We start from the raw sequence: 25940 nt of genomic DNA, 5'->3' as shown, positions 1-25940 counted from the left end.
AATATATTTTGATTAAAAAAAAAACCTTTTTTTTTACATTAGTAATTAATAAATAAAACATTATTTATGTACTCATATCATTATGTATGTATATTTCCTTAATAACAAAATTAAAAAGAATGAAAAAATGTTGAGTATGACAGGCAAAGAAGGAACAAATGAAAGCATGACCCAACATGTAATAATAAAAGGGTGGGTCTAAAAATCCAATCCGAAAACGATGTTAAGGCCCACCAAAATCTAGATTTCTTCATAGGTTGGGCCCATTAAGATACTCTTGTCACTACAAAATTTTTCTATATAACATCCACCATTTTTCACTTCTTAGCCCCCCTTTCCTCTTCCTAACAAACAAATTTATACACTTGTCTTACATACTTTTCTAACTTTCATATATAATAACTTGCACTTTACTCTTGTCCATACTTATTTTTATTATTACAAAATCTAAAGTAGCATATGTTATATGGTACATAAAAATCAAGAGAGTTGTTGGTTCACTACATATATTTATTTGACACAACGTTTTGTTTAGACTAGAGATAATTGAGTTGCTACGGATTAATCCAACAACATATTACAAAATCGAAGAGGTTGTACACGTCGAAAAAAAAATGAAGGAAAATGGAAGGAAACAAGGGGCGGTGTCCCCTTGTGCAGCGTGCAAGTTGCTACGAAGAAGGTGTGCGCCAGATTGTGTGTTTGCGCCCTACTTCCCTGCTGACGAGCCTCAGAAATTTGCTAATGTGCATAGAGTTTTTGGTGCTAGTAACGTCAACAAGATGCTACAGGTACGCCAATTTAGTTTTCTTTTCTTTTTATTTAGTGTTTAGTGAGGGTATGTGATGAGAATCGATCCTATGATCTCCTGAAACTAGGAGGAAAGCTCTAACTAAATGAATGATCATGGATCAACATGATTTAATTTCCATTACAAATTGTTTTTTCTCATCATTGTGCTTAGAGTTATAATAAGTAATTATTTATGGTATTCTAAATTTTTTTGTTGTTGGTAAGCATTAATGTTAGAGCTAAAGTTTGGTGGTTGTCAACTTGTGAAAGGAATATTTTACCACCCTATACTCCTATAGGCATGGTCGTTCAAGTAAAATTGATCGTTGAAATAAAAAAAATAAATAAAAAAAATAAAAAAAAAGTTCAACAAATTATTACATAATGGTGATATTACTAATTACATCCCTTGTATAATGTTCCTAACTTAAGGTTACTATATGCTTTAGAATTATGTGCGAGTGCTTACAAAGTAGGTGGGTGTAAAAAAAAATGGTTAAATTTAGAGAAATAATACCAAAAAAAAGGTAGGGATTAAGGTTAGAGAAAAAAAGTTGATTAATTAAAAAACAAGAAGTAAAATAATGTACTCATATTGATGTGTGGCGAGAGGGGTAAGCTGGTATTAAAAAAGTTTGTAATAAAGTAGATATGTATAATATTGTAAATAAAATATATTAAGAAAATTTATTATAATCACATCATAAGTTCAAATATTGTCTCATATACAAATGAAAAAAAAAATGAAAAAAATGACCCGAAATATTGTCCAAAACATAAACTAGTATTATGGACTATGGAGTATTATTAAATGTTGAAATGATGTGCCAACTAACTACTTTTTGGCGAGAATGTATATGATACATTTTTTTTGATAGAGTATTTGGTATTAGGATCGAAGGATTATTGAACTATGATTGTTGTGCATTTAAATTTTGTTTCGTACCCTTTTTCAACACACGAGTATTTAGATAAGATCATATTAGAACTTTAGAATTTCAATTACATCAGACTGACTAGATGAGAATAATTTACATTATTTCAAAAAAAAAAAAAAAAGTAATTTACATCATAGTATGATTCCTATGAAAAATAATTTACATCATAGTATGATTCCTATATGTACTCTAGTTTATTCGAAAGACAAAACTTTATTACAATCATATAAATCACATTAGGCGATATAATACATTTAATCATGTTACTATTTTAACATATTATCCCATTTATTTTTTGTTTTGACTTATGACATATAAGCCAAATTGCATATGCATTTCAATTTGTACATGTATTAAGGTTAGTTATCTCAAATTCTCATGTAAAGAAACTCCTCATGCGGTGCAAAAGTTGGTTGTCCCCCCATAGCTTTTGACCTTAATCAGTTGTAGCGGTTAATAACGGTCTGGGGACCCACTTTACTTTTTTTTAAAGACCACTTTACCTTACCCTTTTACCAATTAATATGCGAGTATTACCTAAACTACTGTATATTTTAAATTGACATCTATGTTTAATTTTAACATTAATATCTTATCGGTATTATAAAATTATAAAAAACAATTACCGTAACATAAATAAAATTTATATTTAGAAGATTCAAATAAGATTTTATATGTTTAATATTTGTATAAATAAAAAAATTTAGTCAAAGTATTATTTGTAAATAGTGTAAAAATAAAAAATGTCAACTAAAGAATTGGAAAAAATAAATTTTTTTTTTACCAACCCTTTAGTATAAATTTATTTGATTTGATATACAATAGTACCAATTAACAATAATTTATTTGACCTTACCACTACTAATTTGATTTGATTTGATATCATATGTTTCCTTAGTCCATTTTGCTCACAAGGCATTATTGTCACTTTTCACTATGGCCTCTACCCCTTTTAATTTATTACTTTTTCCATCAGTACTTTTTTAATCATTAACAAGAGCCTTAACTTTTTTTTTTTTTTTTTTCTTACAAAAAGATACGGATTTTTTTTTTTTTTTTTTGAAATAAATACGGATTATTAAAATGTAAAGATTTCTTTCAAAATTTAATGTAAAGATTAAACATTGAAAGAGGGGTATATTGTAATTTTTATACAATGTGACTACGCTATTAACTCCTTTAATTAATTTGCTTTTTATATGCAACACAATCAAATTTTACATCATTTCTAGTTCATATATATTCATATATATTTATACTTAGCATATTTATAAATTATAATGTTAATTTAACAATAATTAATAATTAATTAAAATAAAAATCAATATTTTTAATTGAAACAAATACTTGATTTTCTTTTCCATAAAATACCTATTATAAAATATTATATGTCAAAATATTTTTATTGAATGCATATAGAATATACTTTATATATAGTTGTCAAATTGAAAGTTAAATATTACAGGATATTATAAAATAATGTTCATAAATATTTGTTAAAAAAAGGAAAGTAAAAGTGGCGGGAATTTTTTTAATCAAAACTTGACAAGTGTCATATCAGATTCGCCTTTAGTATAATGTAATTATATATATATATATATATATATATATATATATATATATCGGCCATTAAAATCACATTTATAAAATACATCCATATTGACCGGAAAATTCATGCCAATCAGAGTACTTTTGTAAGATTTTAATGTTCTTAGGTTAGGCTTCTTTAGTTCATCACAAAGTCTTATATGTGGCTGGCCACACCGTGTGGCCAACCACTACTGGGGTTACTTTGCTAGTGTAATGGGGGTTACTTGATCAGTGTTAAAAGGGTTACTTCATCATTGTTATAGAGTTACTCGGTCACTGTTATAGGGGTTACTTGATTGATATTACAGGGGCTACTTAATCAATGTTATAGGGGTTACTTTAAGTGGTCACACGGTGTGGCCGGCCGCACACAAGACGAGCTGTACTTTTACTTATTTGAATTTATCGGATCTGGTCTGATATGATCTAACCTGAACTTATCTGATCTGATTATTTGATTTGACCAGACTTTGAAATTAAGTGTACGGTAATCCATTAGGAAAAAATGTATCAAGTGGGGTCTTGTTACATTCAAAATAATGTGTATTTTATTAATATGTAATTTTCATAATATTATTCATCATGAAATTAAAGATATAAATTAAACTTGGGTAGCCCTGGTTAACCCTTATCACAACTTATCTAACTTATTTTCCTAAACTTATCTTATTTGAAGTTATTAACCCTTATCTGAAATTATCCAAACTTATCAACCCTGAAATAAGTGGAAATAAGGTGAACAGAACATGACCTTAACGATATAAAACTGCTAATAAAACGATGATATAATCTGAACTTATTTTTTCTGATTTAATCTGATCTGAACTAAAATTATTTTTCCGAAATAAAAATAAGTTGAATAAACAATGGCTTCTTAGATTTGTCAATACATTGATTTATATCAGTTTCACTCTATGAACTATAGTTTTATTCAACAAGAAGTTACGAAAACCTTATAAAAAGAGTTAGTTGCTTGAAGTAGTGGAATGTTAAATTCAAAAGAAATATGATTAACTTTTTTTTAAAAAAATTGAAATACTAATAATTGGAATAATTAAAATTAAATAAAGTTATGCAAAGCACGCAGCAACTTTTTGACCACTAAGAAGCCTTTTCGTGCACATTCCATAGCCTTTTTTATTTTAAAATTATAATGAGTATATCCTACGCTTCTTAATTAAGAGATTTGTAAAGCATGCACAACATAAATATTACTGATTTGATAAGATAATAATATGTATAATGGCATATCATATCATGTAGTTCTTCATTTTTTTCTTTTGGTAAAATTTACTAATGATTTACGTCAAGATGATGTCAAAATGCTTTGAAAAATCATCATATTAGGTGATGCACTTGTGTTTACTTAAGTTTAAAGGCCCATTGATTGGTCTACTTTAGAAAAAAAAAATAAAATAATAACCGATGTGATACAGTTTTTTTAAAAAAATGTCTGCAAAACAAAGTGACTCGCTTAAAAAAGTAACGGACGAGAAGAGAAAAATATAATAAAAATTAAGAGAAGATGAAGATGTCTACAAAGATGTGATGCATTTAAAAATAAAAAATAAAAAATTGTTAATACACCAAAAGTTTAAGCTGATGCTGGTTGAGGCTCAAGTATACGTTTTATACTCTATCACTCTCCCTCTCATAAAAGGCTCTTTGGGAGGGCCCGCCTATACATGGGATGAAATTCGAACCCGTGACCTTTATGTCAGAGTTGGCTCTAATACTATGTTAATGGACCAACTCCCAAAAGCTTAAGTTAATGGTTGAGGTCTAGAAATATGTTTTATACTCTATCATAGATGGTTGAGGCCCATAAATATGTTTTATACTCTATTAAAAATGTTTGCAAAACAAATGATTTACTTAAAAAAAAATAAAACCAACAAACAAAAAGGCGGAGAGTTTGGTTTTGGTAGACTTTCTGGCTATGATCTACAACACTTGACCATGTAGTGCCCTTGTACAACAGGATTACAAGACAAATGGTGAAGAATCAGCTAGCTTTAGCCTAGACAACTAGTCAATGACTTTATTCAATCCATAGTTATGTTCTAATTTCTATAGTCTTAGAACATGAATATGTAAATGTCAAAAAGAAATTTAAGCAACATCATTTTGGTTGAACCACCAATGTTCATTTATGTTTCCTTGGATTCCTTGAAATTAATTCATAATTAAGCCTTTAGTTTCAACAACCTCAACAAACATGAATTAAAATTTTCACACTAGACATAATGAAACACAAACATAACAATCTTTGAGCTCATAAAGTGCAGTTGTTCACATTTATGTCATGTTTGTTGCTTGATTTTTCTGTTTTGAGCAATAATTAAAAGTAAAAAAACAAAGTTGAATGCATCAATTTTTTTGTTCTATTCTGTTTATCTTTACTAACTTAAGCTTCACAAAACAAAACTAAGGACCATATTAGAGAAACAAAACAATAATTTTATTAATGAAAAGAAAGAAACCTAATGAAATATTTGAGTTGGTGTAGGAGTTGCCATTTCACCAACGCGGTGATGCAGTAAGTTCAATGGTATATGAGGCAAATGCAAGGATACGTGACCCGGTTTATGGGTGTGTAGGAGCGATATCATCACTCCAACAACAAATCGACGTACTCCAAACCCAATTAGCCGTAGCTCAAGCAGAGGTGGTGCATCTAAGAATGCGCCACTTCCCTTTTTAGCATGGACATGGTATTATTAGATCAACCTAAGCTAGCTAATATATGATGTAATATTGTTGTCCTTAGCAAAATTAATTGTGGATTGAGAAGGGACCTAGTTGTTCTTTTTATGTTTCCTTAGTCCTTTACATTTTTAAAGCAAGTTAGCACATCTCTATCTCACTCTCTACTTGATCTAGATCATAGAGGTGATGATGATGATGGTGAGAAGGATTATTAACCTTATTGTACATGTACAAACATATATAATCATGACTACTTATTATGTAATGTAGTATAATTAAAGTAAACTTGACGGTCCACTTTTCACTTCTATTTCCTCTTATAATTATTTTTGTATATTTGCTTAGTGCTTAATAATGTCTATCATTGCTCTTCCTAAATGGGCATCTTATATTGTTTTTCATTATATTGTTTAGACACTTTTTATTACATAGTTTTTGAAATTTACAACATTTTGTGCGGATTACTGACACTTTGATGATACATAAATCAAGATGATATGTTTAAATGGATATGTTGTAGGAGTTGCCAATGCACCAACGTGGAGATGCAGTGAGTTCAATGGTGTATGAGGCTAATGCAAGGGTACGTGATCCAGTTTACGGGTGTGTAGGAGCAATTTCATCACTCCAACAACAAATTGACGTCCTCCAAGCCCAATTAGCCCTAGCACAAGCGGAGGTGGTACATATGCGCATGCGCCAATACTCCGATAAACCTAGAGTTGATCATCATCAAGGCACTTCCTCACCTGAAAACTCCCCTTCATCTAAGATAGTATCTTCACAAGCCAAGTCCCTTTTTATGGACATGGTTGTGGATCAACCTAACATGGAAGAGTCACTTTGGTCATGTTGATGCATACATGCCCTTGATTAAATTTAGTACTTTTTTTTTTGGGTTATTATATTCTCTCTTTTATTGCTGGTGGGAATTTAGAGATATAATAATATACGTAGTAATTAATATAAAATATAATGGAAATTGAGTGGTACGGTTGTAATTTAATTCTTAGGTTTTTGGACCTAGTTGTTTCCTTTTTTTGTTACCTTAGTCCTTTACATATTCATAGCACTAAGATATTATTAACCATATTGTACATGTATAAAATATTTAATCATGACTTATTATGAAATTTAGTTTAAAGCAAATTGACGGTCCACTTTTACTCCTATCTCTTTTTTTAATTTGTTTTAATTATGTTATTTATTTTATTGAAGTTATGGTTTCGCTTAGTGCTTAATGGCCATTAGTCTTCTTAATGGGGCAAATTAGTGACCGACAAATTGATATAATATGGAAGACATGCCCCATCCATCTCTTTAGTTGAATTTTACACTATTTGTCGGCTGATGTGCATGTTTTTGTCATTCCATAGATATCATAGATCCTTATGAAAGGGATGGATGTGATAGTATATCACATGAAAGGGGATATTAACATTGGCGGATTTAGAAATTTAGTAATTAAACATAATTAAAAAAAAAAACAAAGAATAATATATGGAGTATTTTTTTTTTTTTTGCCAATTAAAATTTGATAGAGTTATTAATTCATCTCACAATTGTATTAATCTTTGAATTGCATGTACGATAAAACCTATCCTTTAATTCGGTGACTAGGTCTATAAATGAGAAACGGAATATATTTGTGTGAAAAAATAATAATTAAGAGACCTGCTTTTATAACAACGGTATCTTTTGTCGAAAATAGCTGATTTAACGTCAGAAAACATATGAACTATGTGAATGACATCTAAGGGCTTGTTCTGATATGATTTACCGAAAACAACTGAACTGAATTGTTTATGAGAGAGGAAATTAGGAATTGAATTGAAGTGCACGAAAATGAAATTAAGCTGAATAAAACAGGTCCTAAGAGTAGTTTTTTCAATAGCCAACTCTTTGATATTAACCAGAAATAATAGGAAAACTAGGCTACTGAATTGATTTTGTTAACCTAACAGTACCTAAGAGACTGATTGGAGTCCATAGGAGATTAGGAGGTCTCTTTATCATTAGTTATTATGTAGTATTTTTTTTAATGGAATGGGGGTACAACTATACTATATGTATCCCTGGATTTGTCACTTGATTTTATTACTTAGCTACTCCACGACGTGTGATTGTAACCTACTGCCTTTGTTCTATTTAAGTGTCTTATTTTGACTTAGATAATACTCATATGCACCGCTTTCACTAATGTTTGTGCTCTATATGTAATATAATAGGATCAATGAATACCTGTTAGAATCGTCTCAAAACATAGTTTTCCAAATACCAATTTTATATATATATATAATCTATACTTAATTATGTATAATTACACATATCATTAATCAAAATTATGCGTTGGCATATATATATATGTCAGTCAAACTGAGACACTTAAATAAGACAAGAAAATGGGAGTAATATTTACCATCTAATTCATTCTCAATATTTAAATAAATATTAGAAATTTTGACTTATACCACCTCCAAAAAACACTTATTTGCTTTTACCACATACATAAAAAAAAAAAATAAATAAAAAATAAATAAAAAAATAATAAAAAAAAGTTTTATTTTACCACCAACAAAATTTTAAAAAATTGGATTTTACGACCAACTAACGTATTATGTCCATGAATCCGTTAGTAGGGCCCCACCTTTATGACGTTTTCTCTTCATCTCCCCCGATCTTCCTGTAGGGAATTATAGGTACTACGCAGCGGAAATAAACATGAATCATATTCATACAATACCTAATCCCAAGATCTAATGCATAACACATAAAGAACATATAATCGTACCTTTAAAGCGTGATTCCACGTGCGATCGAGCAAGAACATTGGGAGATAAAGAACCTCAAGCGTGATTCCTCTACTTGGTCCACGGGCACAGATTAAGACCTCCACTTATGCTAGTTAGTTGCAATTGAACCCTTCAATTGACCTTCTATGGAGAAGTGCGAGCAACGAACCACCATGAACCACCACGAACCACCACACGCACCACCAAGGTGGCCGACCGTACGGACGAGGGGAGGAGAGAGAAAGTCGTGAGTTAAATAAAGGAATTAGGGTCTTTGGGATTGGTTGCCTTGATGTCAAAATACACTGTGTGTGAATTATGACTACTTGCAAGCAACCCTAGGCATGGATCTTATTTATAGATCTCATCTCTAAATAAGAGCCCGTGTCAAAAGCCCAAAACCTAATCTAACTATGCTAGCCCAATCCATTTCATGATTAGTTAGTTGCTCATGAGGCCCATTAATAGGCCTCTTACTTGCTTAACCCAATACCCTTGTTGTGTGACCTCATAGGATCCATTCTAGTAGTCTTTGGACTATTTGACTAGTCCAAAGATCATTGATCATAGTCTAGCAACAGATAATGACGACCCAAAAGAACGAACTTATTATCTCCATAATAGTGATCCTTGATATATCTAGTAATTGCACTTATCGAAGACACAATTCCTTCACTTCCATGTCAACTAGCTAGCAACGAATTTCGTGTGGGGTTAGGGTGGGGTCGAAATTTGGTGTTGGGTAAGGAGGGGATCAAAATTAGGTGGTGACAAGGGTTTCAGAAGTGCGAAATTTGGTCGGGCTACGGTTTTAGGAGTGGTAAGAATTCGGTTCGATGGGGCTTTATGGGTGGTTGAAATTCGGTGGCTAGGGTTTTGAGGTTGAAAATTGGTAAAAAGGGGGTCGAAATCCTATGGCTAGGGTTTTGAGGTCAGAAATTGGTGAAAAGGGGGTCAAAATCCGTTTGGGGTGGGGGAGGGGGTTGAAATCCGTAGTTGTGGGCCTGTGGCTAGTGCGTTGTGCGGTGCGATGGTTGTGGCTATGCGGTGGTTATTGTGTGGCGAGTTGGTGGTGGGGCTGGCAGCTAGTCCGGCAGTGGCTGGGAGCTGGTTGGGTTTTTATTCATTTTAAAATTTAATTTAATTATTTTTAAAAAAAATTACCCTATAATATGGTGACACGTGTACATGGTAGGACCTACTAATGAATTTATGGACGTTATCCATTAGTTGGAGATGATTTGTGGTAAAAGCCGACTTTTATTTCTTATGTGGTGATAATACAAAACTTTTTTTATGTAGGTGGTAAAAGCCAATAAGTGGTTTCTGGAGGTGGTAAAAGTCAAAATTTCCTAAAATTATGTAAAAAAAAAAGATAAGAATATTACTTATTTAAGGGTTTGTTTGGAATTACTATGGTTTCTTTTTTTTTTCTTTTTTTTTTGTATTTTGTTTTTCAAAAACATATCATATATGTCATATGAAAAATAAATAATTAGCTAAACTAATTAAAATTATGATTTTTAAAAAAATGACTACAGAAAAATGAAAAGCACCATTTTTTTTTTCTTGTATTCAGTTTTTAATTACTTGCTGTTTTTAATAAAAGTATTCTGTTTTTTGTTTTAAAAGAAAAAAAAACAACTAAAAACAAAACAAATATGTCAAACAAGCTAAGCCTTAAGATTTTAAAATTAGTATTTTTATCAACTACATGAATTTGTACAAAATTTACTCCCTCCATTTTTAATTACTTGCTCCATTTCTCCATGCATGGGGTTTTAGGAGAAATTGGAGATTGGATAAAATAATACGGAGTGAAATATACGGAGGTAGTGGGGTAAGGGGAAGAATAGAAAATTGTAAAAAGCAAAAGTAATTGGGAGAATTGGAGGAGAGAGAATATGAAATTAAAAAAATATGATTTATGTTGGGTCCACTAGGTGAAAGAATTGCATTAAATATTGTATAAGATTTCTAAATAAAAAATGGAGCAAGTATTTAAAAACGGTCGGAAGAGAAAAGTGTAGTAAGTATTTAAAAACGGGGGGAGTAATATCCAAAAACATAAAACTCCCTTTGATCTTTTGTGTGTTTTTACTAACTTGACTTTTTTTTTTTTTTTTTTTTTTAATTATCGATCCAAAAACATAAAACTCCCTTTGATCCTCCAACCTTTTGCTCCAAAATAACAATATTTAACCACTAGCTTTTTAAGTGTAATTATTAGACATTATATTACTTAAAACCAATAGCTTAGAAAAATTAAGGGGGGCCAGACCCCGACCCGTCTCAACAAAGGTCCGCCCCTAAATAGATGTTAATTTTCATATCCATCATATCATTTTTTCACTCATCCATGTTTATATTCATATGAAAATTATTGGTTCATTTTCAACATCTATCTATTCTTGCTCAAATCTAATACATTTTTTTTTAATTAGAGTTAATAAAGAACCGTGCATATAGTGAGTTAGACCGCACAATAGCAAGGAAAAAAGAAATATGACATAAAGAAGGAAACCAAGAAGACATGGAGTCTCCAAGCAACATGAACCAATATCACAAGCTGAATTTTTGGATTTGGATTGAGAAGTTTATTGTGTGATTAATATATGTGGAATTGTATTGTGCATTAATTTAATATCTATTTGTTTAATTTTTGGTGGTATACAATTTCATTTGATTTTATTAAGAAGGAAATGAACCTTTTCTTTTTTCCTCGAGTACTACTATAAAAAGTCATTTGGAAACACAAATACAAATAATAATTATTTGAACATTTTATGTCGTATTAGCATAATTAAACATTAAATAATCATTCTAAAGAAATTAACATTTAATACTCCGTAATACATAAGTGAACATTTATAGGGATGAAAATACTCCCTCCGTATCCCTACCTTATAAAAAGTGGGAAGTTGTTCTTATGAACAGTGGTCGGACCTTTATACCCTCAAAATTGTTTATTTACCTTATTACCCCCACAATAATTAACACCTTCTGCCTTCAGCTTTCTCTCTCCTCTCCATGTGTCTTCATCTCTCAAAATTGCCGAAGAGAAGTGAATTCAGATTTGCAAAATTCATCACTTCAATGGAGAAAGTTCTAAATTTACAAGAAAACTCTAAATTTACAATTCTCCATTGAAGTGCTGAATTTTTAAATTCTGAATGTACATTTCCAATTGAGAAAAAATGATACAAGAGATGACATCGAAGGAGCATGTCGTGGTCCATCGGTTGGTGACGACCACGGTGAGGAAGGTGGTACGACAGCACAGCTGCCTGTCGAGGGGGCGGCGGCGGAAGATGACGACCGGACTTTATGGGAGGTGGGTCACTGGTGCCTCTTTCTCTCTCCTCTCTATACAGTGCAAAAATACAAGGTTTGTACAAAATATTAGCTCTGAAATGTGGCCAACAATTGGTTTAGTATTGATTTATACTCACAATTTTCCCACCAATCAGAGATAGAGTGTGTTCTTCTTTTGATAGTTCAGTATTGATTTAGAGTACTTAGTTGATAAATAATTGAGTCTGGTTTTTTAGTCGCATAGTTTAGTACAGAGTATTGATTTTTGCTCCTAATAAATTTGCCACCAATCAGGTCTGGGCTATTGTTCATTTTCAACTGTTGAAATTTGTGACTATAAATTTGAAGGTTGTGAATAAAATTTGGATAGGCAAAAAGGGTTATGATTGTTGTTTATTTGATGGCTATATTTGTAATAGTATAAATACATTGATTAAATTATTGATTTTTCTAGCTGGGAAATTCATAAAGTAAAATTGATATGTAGTTCATATTCGTGTAAATCAATGGCATGTTTGTGAATTAGTGTGAGTCTTTTGTTCAATTTTTATGTGTAAAAGTACACCATTTGGTATATGATTTCAAACTTTCAATACATCTACTCTTAATTGTTCTATTTTCCCTTGATGAATTAAAATGAATTTCCCAACATGGCCTTAAATATTGAGCTTAATTACCAAAAGTACTTCATTTATTCTTTATATAGAATTGATATGTTACCGGATCCCTTTTTTAAGCTAATGAGGTTTGATGAATTATTGTAGTTTTTTTGTTTTGTTTTGTTTTTTCTTATAAAGAATCACTTTTAAGCTGACAAATGAATTAACTTAACTCTTATTGCATCAATATGCTGGTACATAGAGTGGCAAATAAGGGTATTAGTGTTCAATTGTTCGCCATTAGTTTGCTGAACGGTAATCATGGAAGGTCAGTTTTAGTGATATTTAAATTTCATTGTAGCAGTAATTCTTAATAACAAATGCTATATAAAAGCCACTTAAAATTAAAAAGTGTTGTATGTGAGATTAATTAGATCAAGTGTGATTGCTGTATGCCCATTGTGATTGCTGTATGCCCAAAGGGAATGGTGCCTTCTGTAAGGAGGTTGTATGTCCAGGTTAGAGACGTCAATGGTGCTGGAATCAACTCTAGCCTTGTCGTTTACCAGGTTTGGCTCTTTTCATTGATTCTTGCTTATGCAATGTTGGCGGTGTGGCTCTTATGCCTTTTCTTATGCTTGAATTTCCACTCAATATAAACGTGTTTCGTCACTGCAGAATTTGAGTTTTGTTTAGTATCTTAGACTTCTGGACAAGAGCGTTACAATATGTACTATTCTTTTCTATCAAAGAAGATAATTTATATCTACAATTTCTCAGTTACTATTAATTTTAACTTCTATCTCTAATTGGTGACTCAGTTAAATGGATGAATTTGAAAGGTCTACTCAATTAATAAGTAATTAAATGAGAAATAGAATAAGTCCATGACAACATTAGTTACTGCCTACTGAAGAACCAAAAGGTTGTTGATGCAGGATTATGGTACAAAATAACTACGATGAAAGGTGGAAGAAAGCAAGTAGGGATTCAAGGGAATAATCAAAGGTTAAAAGAAAGCAAGAAAGCAGGAGTACAAATCAGAGCTATTTACAAGCAGCAGGTTCTCGAATTGATTCTCATTTTACTTGTCCAACAACTGAAATTTTCACTTTTATATGTGATGGGTTAGCACAATGTTTCTTTTACCCCATGAATTCCCATTTTTTAAAAACCGAGAAACTTCACATTATTTAAATAAGGGTGTTTCATATTGTAGCAGATTTCCCAGAATATCCTACAACATCAAAGACAAGAATGAGTGCTCGACAACGGGCGATTTTAGGGATTCCAAAACCTAAACGCCAAAAGCAATCAAAGACAGGTGAATGTCTCCAAATAATAAGCTATGCATTTCTCTGAGTTTTTAAAGAATTGTCTCGACTGAATGTTTATTTAAAACTGCTTATAGTTGGTGCTGCAATAAATTCAGCCAATCGCTGCCTACTAAGCCCATGGAGTTGCCTGCCCCTCATTTTTGCGATAAGTGTCGTGCAAAAAAACTAGCCTTTGAGTCATTGCATTTTTGTTGCTGTGATGGTGAAGTTGAAATTGCTTCTAATGCTTTACCCCCTGAATTAGATAAACTTTATACTTCTAATGACGATGATTCGGATCATTTTCAGACATATTCTCGCCTTTACAATAACCTCTTTGCTTTTAGCTCAATTGGTGGATCAATGGATGGGGATATTCATAAAGGAATATATGCTTTGAAGGTTCATGGCCAAATTTATCATAATATTCCTGACCTCTTGCCTGATAATGAACCACCACAATATTTACAGCTTTACTTCTACGATGCTATGTTTGAGGCAGAAAATAGACATCGTCTTTTTCCAAACTTACGTCCGAGTATAATTTCCTTGATTATGGCTATTATGCTTTTGAATTCATATGCCAGGTTTTTCAAGTCTCTTCGGGAGACTGAAGTCACTGAAGAGACTGAAATCAGGCTCAATAAACACCCCGTTCTTGATCAACGTGTTTACAATGCTCCGACATCCGAAGAAGTAGCTGTGATATGGAGTGAAGGTACTTCATCTAGCCAAAGCAACAGCCCACATATCATTGTTCATGGGAAATCAAACAAGAGCCATAGGATATATCATTATTATGGCTGTTACGATCCTCTACAATACCCGCTTCTATTTCCTCGAGGTGACTGTGGGTGGCATCACGGTTTACTAAAAATGTCTCACGGAGGACGGTCCCAGGTGGAAGACCTTTCAAATATTGTCATTTCAGACAATGTTCAAGAGGCAGCTGATTTGGTAACTGAAGAAGGTTATGGTAAGACAACTAATTGTGGCTACTTACACCAAAAACATGTTATTTCATTTATGTCATTCCCGTATTAATCATGTAAATGTAACTACTTTTATAAAAACAAATGGAATTGCAGCTGCTGCTCGGGGGAAGAAGGGCAAGCTTATTTCTTGCAGGGAGTATTATGCATACAAGTTTCAAATGCGTGCTGGAAATTTCATCCTACTGGCTGGGCGGCTGTTCTTGCAATATATTGTAGACATGTATGTGAAGATAGAGAATACTCGGCTAGATTTCTTTAGACAAAATCAGGCACAAATTAGAGTTGAGCTATATCAGGGTTTAGTAGATACACTTGAAGGCGGTGAAGCAAATGCATCGAATGTAGGTCAGTGTGTTATCCTCCCTCCTTCCTTTTAAGGGGGGCCTTGTGATATGCAACGACGTTATCTCAATGCTATCGCTCTTGTACAACGTTTTGGGAAACCGGACTTATTCATAACAATGACCTGCAACCCAAATTGGCCAGAAATCAAAGCAGAGCTGGCACACGGGGAAAAAGCATAAAACCGACCCGATCTTGTAGCTCGTGTTTTCAGAGCAAAGCTTATAGCACTGGAAAAAAAAAAGAACAAGTGTTTGGAGAGGTGGCTGCGTTCATTTATGTAGTTGAGTTCCAAAAACGTGGCTTGCCACATGTTCATATGCTCATTATTTTAAAGCCGGAATTTAGGATAAAGCATCCAGACTCATTTGACAAGTACGTGTCCGCTGAAATTCCTTCCCATGAAAACCCACACTTACGAAAAGTGGTCTTAAACCATATGATACATGGCCCATGTGGGAAGGATAACCCTGAATGCCCATGCATGAATCATAGAGGAATGGACGGGAAGTGCAAATACGACTACCCTAAGTCTTTTCTGATATTACAACAAGCCATGAAAGTGGGTATCCTGAATACAGACGCCGGGACACAGGGGAGTCTATTGTGATTCGAAGGAAAAGGTTGGACAACCGTTGGGTCGTTCCATATAACCCTTATCTATCTGCCTTATTCGACTGTCACTTGAATGTGGAGGTATGTTTAACAATTCAAGCAGTTAAGTACCTTTACAAATACGTTTATAAAGGATATGATCGGGTATCATATAACGTACAAGCTTCATCAGGCTCTGTAAATGAGATTGAGCAGTTCCAAGCAGGCCATTGGGTATCCCCTTGTGAAGCCGCATGGAGAATCTTTGGGTTTGACCTGTTTGAAATGAGCCCACCAGTAGTAACATTGCAAATTCATCTGCCTAATCAGCACAGTGTGAGGTTCTCTCCCAATGAACAACTAGCCTCTGTTGTTTCAGATAGGCGCCGAGCCCGTACTTCATGAACCAAGTTCTTTAGAATGAACAACACTGTCCCAAACATACCAAAATACACATATGCAGAATTTTGTGAGCATTATGTGTGGAATCATGCTACAAAAACATGGTCTAAGCGGGCTAATGTGCGAACTGCAATAGGGCGTCTGACTTTTGTGGCTCCATCCGAAGGGGAAAGATATTTTCTCAGGCTGCTACTAATCAATGTAAGGGGACCAAAATCATTTGAAGATTTACGAACAGTCAACGCCCACCTTTGTGTAACATTTAAGGAAGCGGCCTTGAAACTTGGCCTCCTGGCAGAAGATGACGCCGTTGATAAATGTATGGCAGAGGCTGTTACTGCACATATGCCAACAGCTTTGCGTAAATTATTTGCTACAGTAGTGATTTTCGGAATGCCAAGAGATCCCCTAGCCCTTTGGCAGAAGTACTACATTCATTTGTCCGAAGATATCAAACACCAAAATCCAGGAATGAAAGACAAAGTGAAGGCCCTTACTGTGCAAGGGGTTGAGCGTTTCTTAGAAGAAATGGGGAAAACTTTGGAAGAATTTGGCCTAGGGGTGTTGATAAGCAATGCAGACTCCGGACTACGACAAACAAAGGATATTGCTGATGCACTCAATGCCACAATACCGGTTGAATACATTGAAGCCATTGACAAGCTCAACCTTGCCCAACGCGATGCCTTTGATTGCATCATTAAACATGTGCAGCTTAACAAACCTGGTTCATTTTTCGTTGACTGTCCGGGAGGCACTGGCAAGACATACCTTTACTGTGCATTGTATGCTGCTGTTAGAAAAATGGGCAAAATAGTTCTTCCAACAGCTACGTCCGGAATTGCTGCCTCAAACATAGTGACTAGGAGGACAACCCATTCACGTTTTAAAATCCCCCTTGATCATACAGCTTCCATGTCTTGCAATGTATCTAAACAAAGCAACTTATCTGGTCTTCTACGAGAAAGCTCCTTGATTATTTGGGATGAAGCATCAATGGCAATCAAGGAAAACGTAGAGTCATTAGACTTGCTGCTTAGGGATTTATGTGATAGGCGTACAGCTTTTGAAGGCAAGGTTGTCGTCTTTGGTGGGGACCTTCGGCAAGTATTGCCTGTGGTACCCAAAAAATCACAAAAAGAAGCCGTATAAGCGAGCTTAGTCTCTTCTTATCTATGGCATGGTTTCAAACGAATACGCCTTAGTCAAAACATGCGAGCACGTACAGATCCTGCATTCTCTGATTTCTTGCTTGCTTTAGGGGACGGCCGTATGCAAACAGAAGAGATAGCTGACATTCATCTACCAAGACAACTGGTTGTGCCATTTGAGGATGAAAACTACTCTCTGGACCAACTTCTCAGCCAAATATTCCCGGAACTGACCGCAGGTGGTTTCAGTTCAAGCATCTTCGCTGAACGTGCAATCTTGACTCCCCTCAACGATGATGTTGATGAGATAAATACTCTGCTAATTGAAAAACACCCAGGTCAGGCTGTAACCTACAAGAGTTTTGATGTGTTAATTGATGAAAATTGCAAAATTTACACAACTGAATTCCTAAACACTTTATGCCCCGGAGGAATGAGTCCACATGAATTGGTTCTAAAGGAAAATTGCCCCGTTATTCTGCTGAGGAACCTTGCTCCAGCCTCTGGCTTATGCAATGGGACACGACTCATATGCAAAAGATTCTACCCCAACATGATTGAGTGTGTAATTGCAACTGGCCATCATACTGGTGAATATGTATTTCTGCCACGCATTGACTTGCGGCCCTCTGCCTCAACTAATTACCCGTTCCAGTTCCAGCGAAAACAATTCCCAATCAAGCTTTGTTTTGCTATGACAATCAACAAAGCCCAGGGACAAACACTCACTCAAGTAGGGATATACCTTAGATGACCTTGCTTCTCTCATGGACAATTATATGTTGCCCTTGCTCGGGCCTGGAATTCTAAACATGTAAGGGTACTGACCAAGCCTACAACTGAAGATCAGCATGTATACAGTGCAAAAAAATTGTTATTTCGTTTGAGATCTTACTACGATCAGGTGTTACACAGCAATCTCCTTCAAGGTCAGTATAATTACAACCTCCTGATTTATTTTTTATAATGTATGCCGTTCACCTAATGTGTAGCTGCTAAAGTCAAACCCATTCTTTTATGACAGGAACAACTGAAACAGGAACTTCTGTCTGGTTATCTTCACGATGTCCCCTATCAAAATTTCAGCCAATTTAAAATACCAAATGAAGGAGAATATTTCAATAAACTTAGTTCATCTTAAAATTTAACAAAATGTTATTGTTTCTTGAAACAATCTATTACTTCTTCTTCTGAAAATGACAAGCAACTACTTCCTAATTACTGTGTCTTTTGTTAAGATTTCTACTTTGAATGATATCTACATTATATGAATGTTGTCTTGCTTCAAAATTACCCCTTTATTTCTTTCAAAATCATTTAAACATAACAAGAGTATAAGATTTTGGTGCAGATGGTACCCACCATATATGGCTGCTCTGATGCAACTATAGTTCTTGGAGCATGCTAAATGTGAATTCTGAGTTAGATGTGAAACTGACAGCACAGTTGTTATGACAATGATCATGTCAACAGGCTCTAACAGTAGAACACTGTGACCGAGTTCATGTCATCTCTGCAGCAAAACGACTTTGTATTGCCAACTGTCGTGAGTTATGTTTTACTTGGGAGTCAATCAAAGACCTCTAATTATTGGTGATAATCATAAACTAAAGGTATGCCACTCTTATTTGCAACTTCGCCATCAGTCTCCTAATGTATATGCTCCATATTTATCTATGTTTAAAAGTACGGTACCCAAACTCACGGCCCACAACCCAAAAAAAGAAAATAAAAGAATACTGGCAGTTGGGTCGGGTGGCCTTAGTGTCATCTCACTAAACAGGTCTTTCTATCTCTAAATCTATTTTTCCTGCACTCTACTAAAATAGTTTTGGTTGATTGCATCCATTCATCATGTGAACTTGTTAATATATGTGAAATGTCAACACAGAGTGTATATCATGTTCATAGCTTAGGCATTCCAAACGATACCATGGAGTTCCATCTTCATTGTAAGCTTATTGTCTTTAGTTCTCTACTAATTGTTATTGATTCAATTCTTACTGCTTATGAGTATAAATCAAAAGCAGTTCATTTAATAATTCTTACTAATAATTTTTACTGCTAATTGCCAATCACTAATTTACAATGGGGAAACTGCCAATCTTACCACTCTTAACTCCAATTTTTGTCCTAAGCGACTTTTCTTTTATAATAATAATTTACTGTGATTTATAAACCCACCAACTCTGCTGTAAGAATTTCACATTTCCTACTCTTGTTATTACAATCTTGCTGTTTTGCTTTGATTAACTCTATTATTTTCTGCAACTTTGATTTCCTGAGTTGATGATACATTCTTTTTAACTTAGTAATGGCAGATTATGAGAGAAAATATAGTGGGTGTTTAATAATTTGGTTCATTCATTTTGACATTTCTACTCTTAGTATTACAATTCTTCAGTGCTGCAAATGTCTGCTGCTCTCTCTCTCTCTCTCTCAAAATTCCAGCATATGAGCGTTTACAAAAAATTATGTACTATCTTTAAGTACTTCACAGTAATCTTTTACTGGATGTTTATGATAAATAGTTTTATTCATTTTTATTTCATTTTTTATTTTAAATTTTTTTTCCACGGGGCTTCCTACTCTTAGTGGGATTAGTATCTAAATTTCTTTTGAATTTTGTTCAGCTTGCTAATGTTTAAGTAACTTTTCTATTAATATACCTGTCCTATAATTTGCAAGTTACAATCCCAAATAATACCATAAGGCATTCAACAGAATACATTAACATGTTACTCATAATTGTTGGCAGCCTTGGGAATTTGTGGTTCACCATGTTTTGCATTACCAAAATTCTAAACAGGGCAAGCTACTTAAACGTTTTTTTTAGCAATGTCAGACAACCAGAATATAAGAATGCCAACAATCACCAATCAAGAAGCGCTACCAACGCCTTGTATTTGAGGATACTGAGGTTTGTTCACTTTCTTACTAGGCACTAAAACCAGTAATATAAAATTTACAACTGCTTGTATTCTGCTATCGGCAATAAAACCAAAAAACATAAGGAAAATACAGATCTCATTCACAGATTTAATCAACATAAGGAAAAACTCAAAACTTCAACAGCTAAAAATCACTTAAATATTCAACATGACATTTATTAAATTAGTTTATGGAATTGTCATGACTGCCGAGCAAACAAATCTAAGAGTTAAACACTATAATTTACATTCCCATGCAATAAAAAGACTTAAAGAAGCAGGGTCACTTTAGTTATGATCAGGTCGATTGGATTTTTATGGCACATATATTCACTTGAACTATGCTATGCAGGGTAACCATCTTGGAGGTACTCTTTTTGGTGATGAAATAGACACTTTCAAGGACGTCCTGCAACTAGGGAAAGAATATGAGATCGCAAATGCTCCACTGAAACCAATAGATCCAAAGTACCAAAAAAGAGAAGACGAGTGCCAGATGACATTCGGCGGACAAACGATCATCGAACCACTGGACCCAACTGCAGGTCCAGTTCTGCCAAATTATGTCTCCATCAACTCAATTCCAAAAACAAGCTTCAAAAATGAACGCTTTGGTAAGTACAGTGCTAGCCAACATCAACTATATTGGTAACAGCACTTTATGTAGCAGTCACTAACCGTATGTAACATGTCACACAGATTTGCTTGCTGTTGTCCTTTACATAGAAGAGGTCAGGAAAGTACCAACATCAGGAGGAAACATGATGGATGTACGTGCAATCATAATCACTGACCAAAGGTACGTAAACAATGACAATAACCTATTATAACAATGTAATCCACCATTTATACAAAACTACAAAAGTATCCATGACTCTATATGCCATGATAAACAACACTGAACAGCCGCTCACCATCTCAATGTGGGGAGGCCTTTCTGTTATTGACACTGAGAAGCTTGCAGGTTGGGTGCTAAGCCCAATAGTTGCAGCCTTCACTCACTTACAACCAACCACATATAAAGGTAACCTATCATTTCTTCTCAAATTGTTAAAATACCTTAAAACACTGCCTAATTCAAAACCTTAAAACATGTAGGGTTCTCCCTTGCAAGCTCAATGTCAACTACTATCATCTCAGATCCTATGGGGGAGGAAGCATATGCTCTTCGAACATGGTAAGCAATGAAAAACACAATATACTTACAATATCTAATGCTAATCAATTGTACTAAATTCGTTCAAAACATCCTAGGATGAAAGAAAAACAAGAATGCTTCTTGACCAGGCAACAAAAATACTGCACATCAGAACACCAGCAGCGAAAACTATCTATGAAATTGAGCAAAAAAATGTAAGGACAACAACCCCCACCCCGCTACATAACAAATACCTACCTATTAGCAGGCTGCAAACACAATGCAAGAAGAACGCCATTGGATACAAGCCACTATCCCTGATGCTCAGTTGGAAAATCTGCTAGCTTACTTAGGATGTAACAACTGTGGAAAGCGCTGCCAAGAAGCAAAGGACGCAACTTTCAAATGCCTACACTGCTAAAAAAAAAATAGTACTGCCGCAGTCAGGTAAGAATCAACTCAAATCAACAAATGCAACAACTACAATAACCAAAATACTAATGTCCCTTTACACACAGGGTAAATTTCACAATCGATGTGAGTGACGCCACTGGGACACTAAGACTCACTGCTTTTGCTGAAGACTGTGAAAAGCTCATTGGTCTCCCTACTTCAGAGATATATGAGAAGAAAATGGCGGTAAGAACGGAAAAAAAAGGGGAAAGGCCATATAATTCGAATAAAAACTCAACAAAAACAGTCCTAAAGCTTTCTGATTTTATTTTGTGCATTATTGGGCAGGGTGATTGGCCAGAATTTGAAGATATAGCTAGCAACCTAAAGGTGAGGACCATCAAATTCCAAATAGCACCAACAACTTCTCTAACTAGAATCGGGGTGCTCAAATGGGCTATCAAAGACGTTGAGATTTGACGACACATGAAAGTCCTACAACAAAAAACAAGAAGTAGTCGTTTGTCCTTAAACGACACCTTATACTTAGCTACATATTTACAATAATTTAGTACTACCATATAAGAATACTTACTGCATATCATTATATCTATCTAAGTACTCCGTACTATTAGGATTAATCTTAAATTATGTGCCATGTAAGAACTCTTTTATTGAAATCAAATAATAAATGGCAAGTTTAAAGATCATTGCACCACTCCAATTGATAGTCACAACACCAACTCATTGCAATTACAAATTTCAATTACTGTACATTTCAAGCTAATAGCACCACTCCAATATGATAGCCACGTAAACCACAATTCCCTTTACAAAACAACAACCCACAAACAACTCAAATAAAAAATAATTAACCCAAAAAACAATTACCAAAACCTCATAAACAAAACACATTCTAAACAAGAAAAGGCAAACCGATCCGCGCGCATCGCGCGCGTTGGCTCCCCTAGTTTTAATAAGTGTTACACTTCTTTTTTTGGCAAAAAGCTACACTAAAATATTAGTATATCTCTCTCTTCTCATGATCACCACCCAAACCCATTGCTACTTATTTTATTATATTTTTCTTCTAACATTCACTACTCTTCAATAAATTATTAACCGCAGTATTTTTCTTTTACAATTTTTTTATACTCCTACTCCACTTACCTCTTATTTTATTTAAGTCAATTAAGTTGCCTAAAACTATATGGCGGTCAAACTGTAACACTTAAAAAGTTAAAAAAAACTCGGAGGGAGTAAACATTTTAGGTGATTCAAAACTGAAAAAACAACCAAGATGCCGTCATTCGGAAGGAGTGGGGGTGTAGGCAGCTCTACCTTACCTAGGCCAAAATATGTAACTTTTTTTTAAAAAAAAAAAATCTTTTAGATTTGCTGATATGATGCAGCTAATAGGCCCATAGCCATAACCCAACAAATTTACGATCGTGTGCAATTGAGATTTTGCATTAGCAAGTTTTGGTCTATTGAAAAGCAAATGTTATAGTGGAAAGGGAAGATCTAAACTCCTATTAAGAGGGCAAATTCAAGCATTCAACAATACTAAGGTCAGAATTAATATTTACACTCAAGAACATTGATACCGTCCAAACAAAATCCAGCAAATAATTAGAACAATAAAACACAGAAAATGTAAGCAAATCTAAATTAATGATTGTACATGAAAAAAAACAAGTTTAGATTTAAATTGCAGGACGAAACCACATGGGACAACAATAGGAAGAGCGTAAGTGGGTGTTATTCTCCAGCTTTAATGGCCGGATGATATTTTCACCCATTTGAAAAACACCAATGTCATGTCCCGTTAGTTTATCTTTGGTGGCTTTAGAACCGGATGAGTAATTATCTGCAAAGTATACGCAATTGCGTTGGCATCCCATCTCAGTTGCGCGAACAGACATAGTTGCATTGTTACCCACAAAGAGAGCAACATCTTGCAAATCTTTCAACTCTTCCCAACTCTTGTCATCAAAGTGAAACTTGTAAACCTTAAAACCAACTGTCTTGTAATTAACTATGTAGGTAGTGTGATCGGAAAAATTAAGTTCTGAATCTGTATTTTGAAATACAAATCGTATATACGGTACGTAACATCTGTACCAACTTAATGCCAGAGGTTTCTTATTCTGAACATCATCAAGGTTTACCAGTGCAATATTGCCACACTCATTCACAAATACAAGTCCATCGGTACCAAGATTATCCCTACGGTATAATACATCCATAACCCTCCGGTAAATAGCCCTTTTCTCAGATATAATTGGTGTCCACTGTGTGTCCCCGGGCTTGGCAATTGCAGCTCTAAGATAGGCATCATATATAAGTACCACCACTAAAGTATCACCTGATACCTTAAGTACAACAGCCCTGTTTATGAAATATGCACCAAGGAATTCACCAGAATTATCCCGAAGGAAGGGGATTGTACGGCGACAAGGGAGATCGAGGCGATCCTTGGTAAGAGGGTTAAATAAGTACATGTTATCATCAATCCCATGAGTTAGTATCCAACCATGAGATGATCCCCAACAATTCATAGATCACACTTGACATTGTAACACCTAACTTTCTCATGCGTTAAATCCAACAAGCCTCGAGTAGTATTAATATCATCAAACTTGTCTTCAACACTCTCTGCTTCAATCACATTCTCTAAACGATCAGGTTCCAGATACTGTATCCATTCATCCTCGTTGATATCCTGGTTGCCATCAGTTAACATAAGCCACGGCATTTGACAATCCCACTTCCGCTTCAAATTGACTGTATCACAAGCTTTGCGCCACGAACGACACACACCGGAAAAGGCTAGACCGTCTACGAATGATACTATGTGTTTATCAACTATACGAACCAACAAATCAGTCGGCAGGTCTGCCCAGTTAACTTCCATCTTCACTTTTTTCCTTAAACAAACAAATCACATCAATAACTGCAAACATCCATCTTAAACAAGCCAACCACATATCATAAACAAAAAGTCCCAAGAACTAACCATATACATAACAATATAAATACTCAAACTGATAAATAAATTCAGCAAATAATTGTGTCAAAAAATAATCATTGAATAATCAACCTATCCAAAGATTCAAACAATTTATATCCACCATAAAAACTACCGACCCCAACATCAAAAAATTAATCATCCGATATAAAATAAACAAAATTTACAAAGATTATTACTGTAATTGAAATCTCAATCAAAATTTATCAAAAAAAACAAACCTGGGATTGAAGATTGCCTCCTCATGAATACGATTACTGATCAGATTAGATGGCATGACTCTGAACAAATTTAATTTGGTTTTTGTTTGTTTGATTAATTAATTAATAAGGAAGACAAAGTAAGAAACCAAACTCTCAAAGTTATCGGTGTTGTTTTCACTTCTGAGTTTCCAATGTCTCAAACTTCCCAACTCTGACTATTTATTAAAAAAAAATATTGTAAATTAGGATATAAATTCTTTTAACTTATATTAGGAAATAAATCCCTTTTAACAGGAAATAAATTTTTGAAAGAGATAAAGTTTATAAGAGACGTGTACATGAACAGATTAATATATGTCAGGATCTTCCCTAATTTACCTCCAATTTCAACAAATTTATCTCGGAGATTCAATGCCGATTTTATCCATGATTTCACATCAATTGCCGAAAACCTCACAAATTGTCGATCATGCAATGTGATTGTGAGAGCTAAGTGGTGGGATTTGGGAGGAGAGAGAAAGAGTATGGAATATCTTCTGTGATATTCATGCATTTTGAATTATTCTGGGGAAGATTTGGAGAAAGGAACGAGATGAAGATGGAGGTGATATAATTGGTGTTCTACCCAAGCGTTTGGTATGAGAGATAGAATAAGCCTTAATAGTGAATCATGGCTCATGCATAACATATTAACAACAAAATAAGATAGA

General features: G+C 34.1%; 4 protein-coding genes and 1 long non-coding RNA gene across 13 annotated transcripts; 4 read left to right on the top strand and 1 right to left on the bottom strand.

Annotated features, from left to right (window-relative positions):
* The first annotated feature begins 313 nt into the window (after window positions 1–313).
* On the top strand, window positions 314–7189 carry LOC110723198 (LOB domain-containing protein 4-like). The gene is made up of 2 exons (XM_021902538.1): window positions 314–791; window positions 6550–7189. The coding sequence occupies exons 1-2, from the start codon at window positions 615–617 to the stop codon at window positions 6883–6885; spliced, it is 513 nt and encodes a 170-aa protein (XP_021758230.1). The 5' UTR covers window positions 314–614; the 3' UTR covers window positions 6886–7189.
* A 4494-nt stretch (window positions 7190–11683) lies between these two features.
* LOC110723194 lies at window positions 11684–18395 on the top strand. 4 transcript variants are annotated; one of them, XM_021902526.1, is made up of 4 exons: window positions 11684–13862; window positions 13958–14059; window positions 14147–15027; window positions 15140–18395. In XM_021902526.1, the coding sequence occupies exon 4, from the start codon at window positions 16403–16405 to the stop codon at window positions 17534–17536; it is 1134 nt and encodes a 377-aa protein (XP_021758218.1). In that variant the 5' UTR covers window positions 11684–13862; window positions 13958–14059; window positions 14147–15027; window positions 15140–16402; the 3' UTR covers window positions 17537–18395. The 4 variants fall into 3 exon arrangements, with proteins under 4 accessions (XP_021758219.1, XP_021758220.1, XP_021758218.1 ...); XM_021902527.1 differs by having other exon boundaries at window positions 11684–13798; XM_021902528.1 differs by having other exon boundaries at window positions 14639–15027.
* Window positions 17597–18289, top strand: LOC110722998. The gene has a single exon (XM_021902270.1). It carries the CDS (start codon window positions 17597–17599, stop codon window positions 18287–18289), a length of 693 nt encoding a protein of 230 aa, XP_021757962.1.
* A 2096-nt stretch (window positions 18396–20491) lies between the features above and the next one.
* Window positions 20492–23161, top strand: LOC110723196. Its single transcript, XR_002511679.1, has 7 exons — window positions 20492–21079; window positions 21165–21489; window positions 21564–21642; window positions 21720–21818; window positions 21872–22050; window positions 22122–22242; window positions 22345–23161. It is a non-coding gene; the product is annotated as an uncharacterized LOC110723196 (long non-coding RNA).
* Window positions 23162–23552: 391 nt separating this feature from the next.
* Window positions 23553–25940, bottom strand: LOC110723195 (putative F-box protein At5g60060). Of its 6 annotated transcripts, none has more exons than XM_021902530.1 (2): window positions 25249–25940; window positions 23553–24926 (listed from the first exon to the last, which is right to left on the bottom strand). In XM_021902530.1, exon 2 carries the CDS (start codon window positions 24555–24557, stop codon window positions 23703–23705), a length of 855 nt encoding a protein of 284 aa, XP_021758222.1. In that variant the 5' UTR covers window positions 24558–24926; window positions 25249–25940; the 3' UTR covers window positions 23553–23702. The 6 variants fall into 6 exon arrangements, with proteins under 6 accessions (XP_021758222.1, XP_021758223.1, XP_021758224.1 ...); XM_021902531.1 differs by having other exon boundaries at window positions 23553–24918; XM_021902532.1 differs by having other exon boundaries at window positions 25609–25940.

Source organism: Chenopodium quinoa, unplaced genomic scaffold (assembly GCF_001683475.1).
Source record: "Chenopodium quinoa cultivar QQ74 unplaced genomic scaffold, ASM168347v1, whole genome shotgun sequence".
Taxonomy (NCBI): domain Eukaryota; kingdom Viridiplantae; phylum Streptophyta; class Magnoliopsida; order Caryophyllales; family Amaranthaceae; genus Chenopodium; species Chenopodium quinoa.
Note: the sequence above shows the minus strand (reverse complement) of the source record. Positions and strands in the feature narration are given on the sequence as shown.

Excerpts from the sequence above, each read along its gene's own strand:
- LOC110723194 (XM_021902527.1), top strand. The coding sequence starts at position 16,403 with ATGAACAACACTGTCCCAAACATACCAAAATACACATATGCAGAATTT.
- LOC110723198 (XM_021902538.1), top strand. The coding sequence starts at position 615 with ATGAAGGAAAATGGAAGGAAACAAGGGGCGGTGTCCCCTTGTGCAGCG. Across the intron at positions 792-6,549 it reads ACGTCAACAAGATGCTACAG|GAGTTGCCAATGCACCAACG; the intron begins GTACGCCAATTT and ends GATATGTTGTAG.
- LOC110722998 (XM_021902270.1), top strand. The coding sequence starts at position 17,597 with ATGCGAGCACGTACAGATCCTGCATTCTCTGATTTCTTGCTTGCTTTA.
- LOC110723195 (XM_021902530.1), bottom strand. The coding sequence starts at position 24,557 with ATGAATTGTTGGGGATCATCTCATGGTTGGATACTAACTCATGGGATT.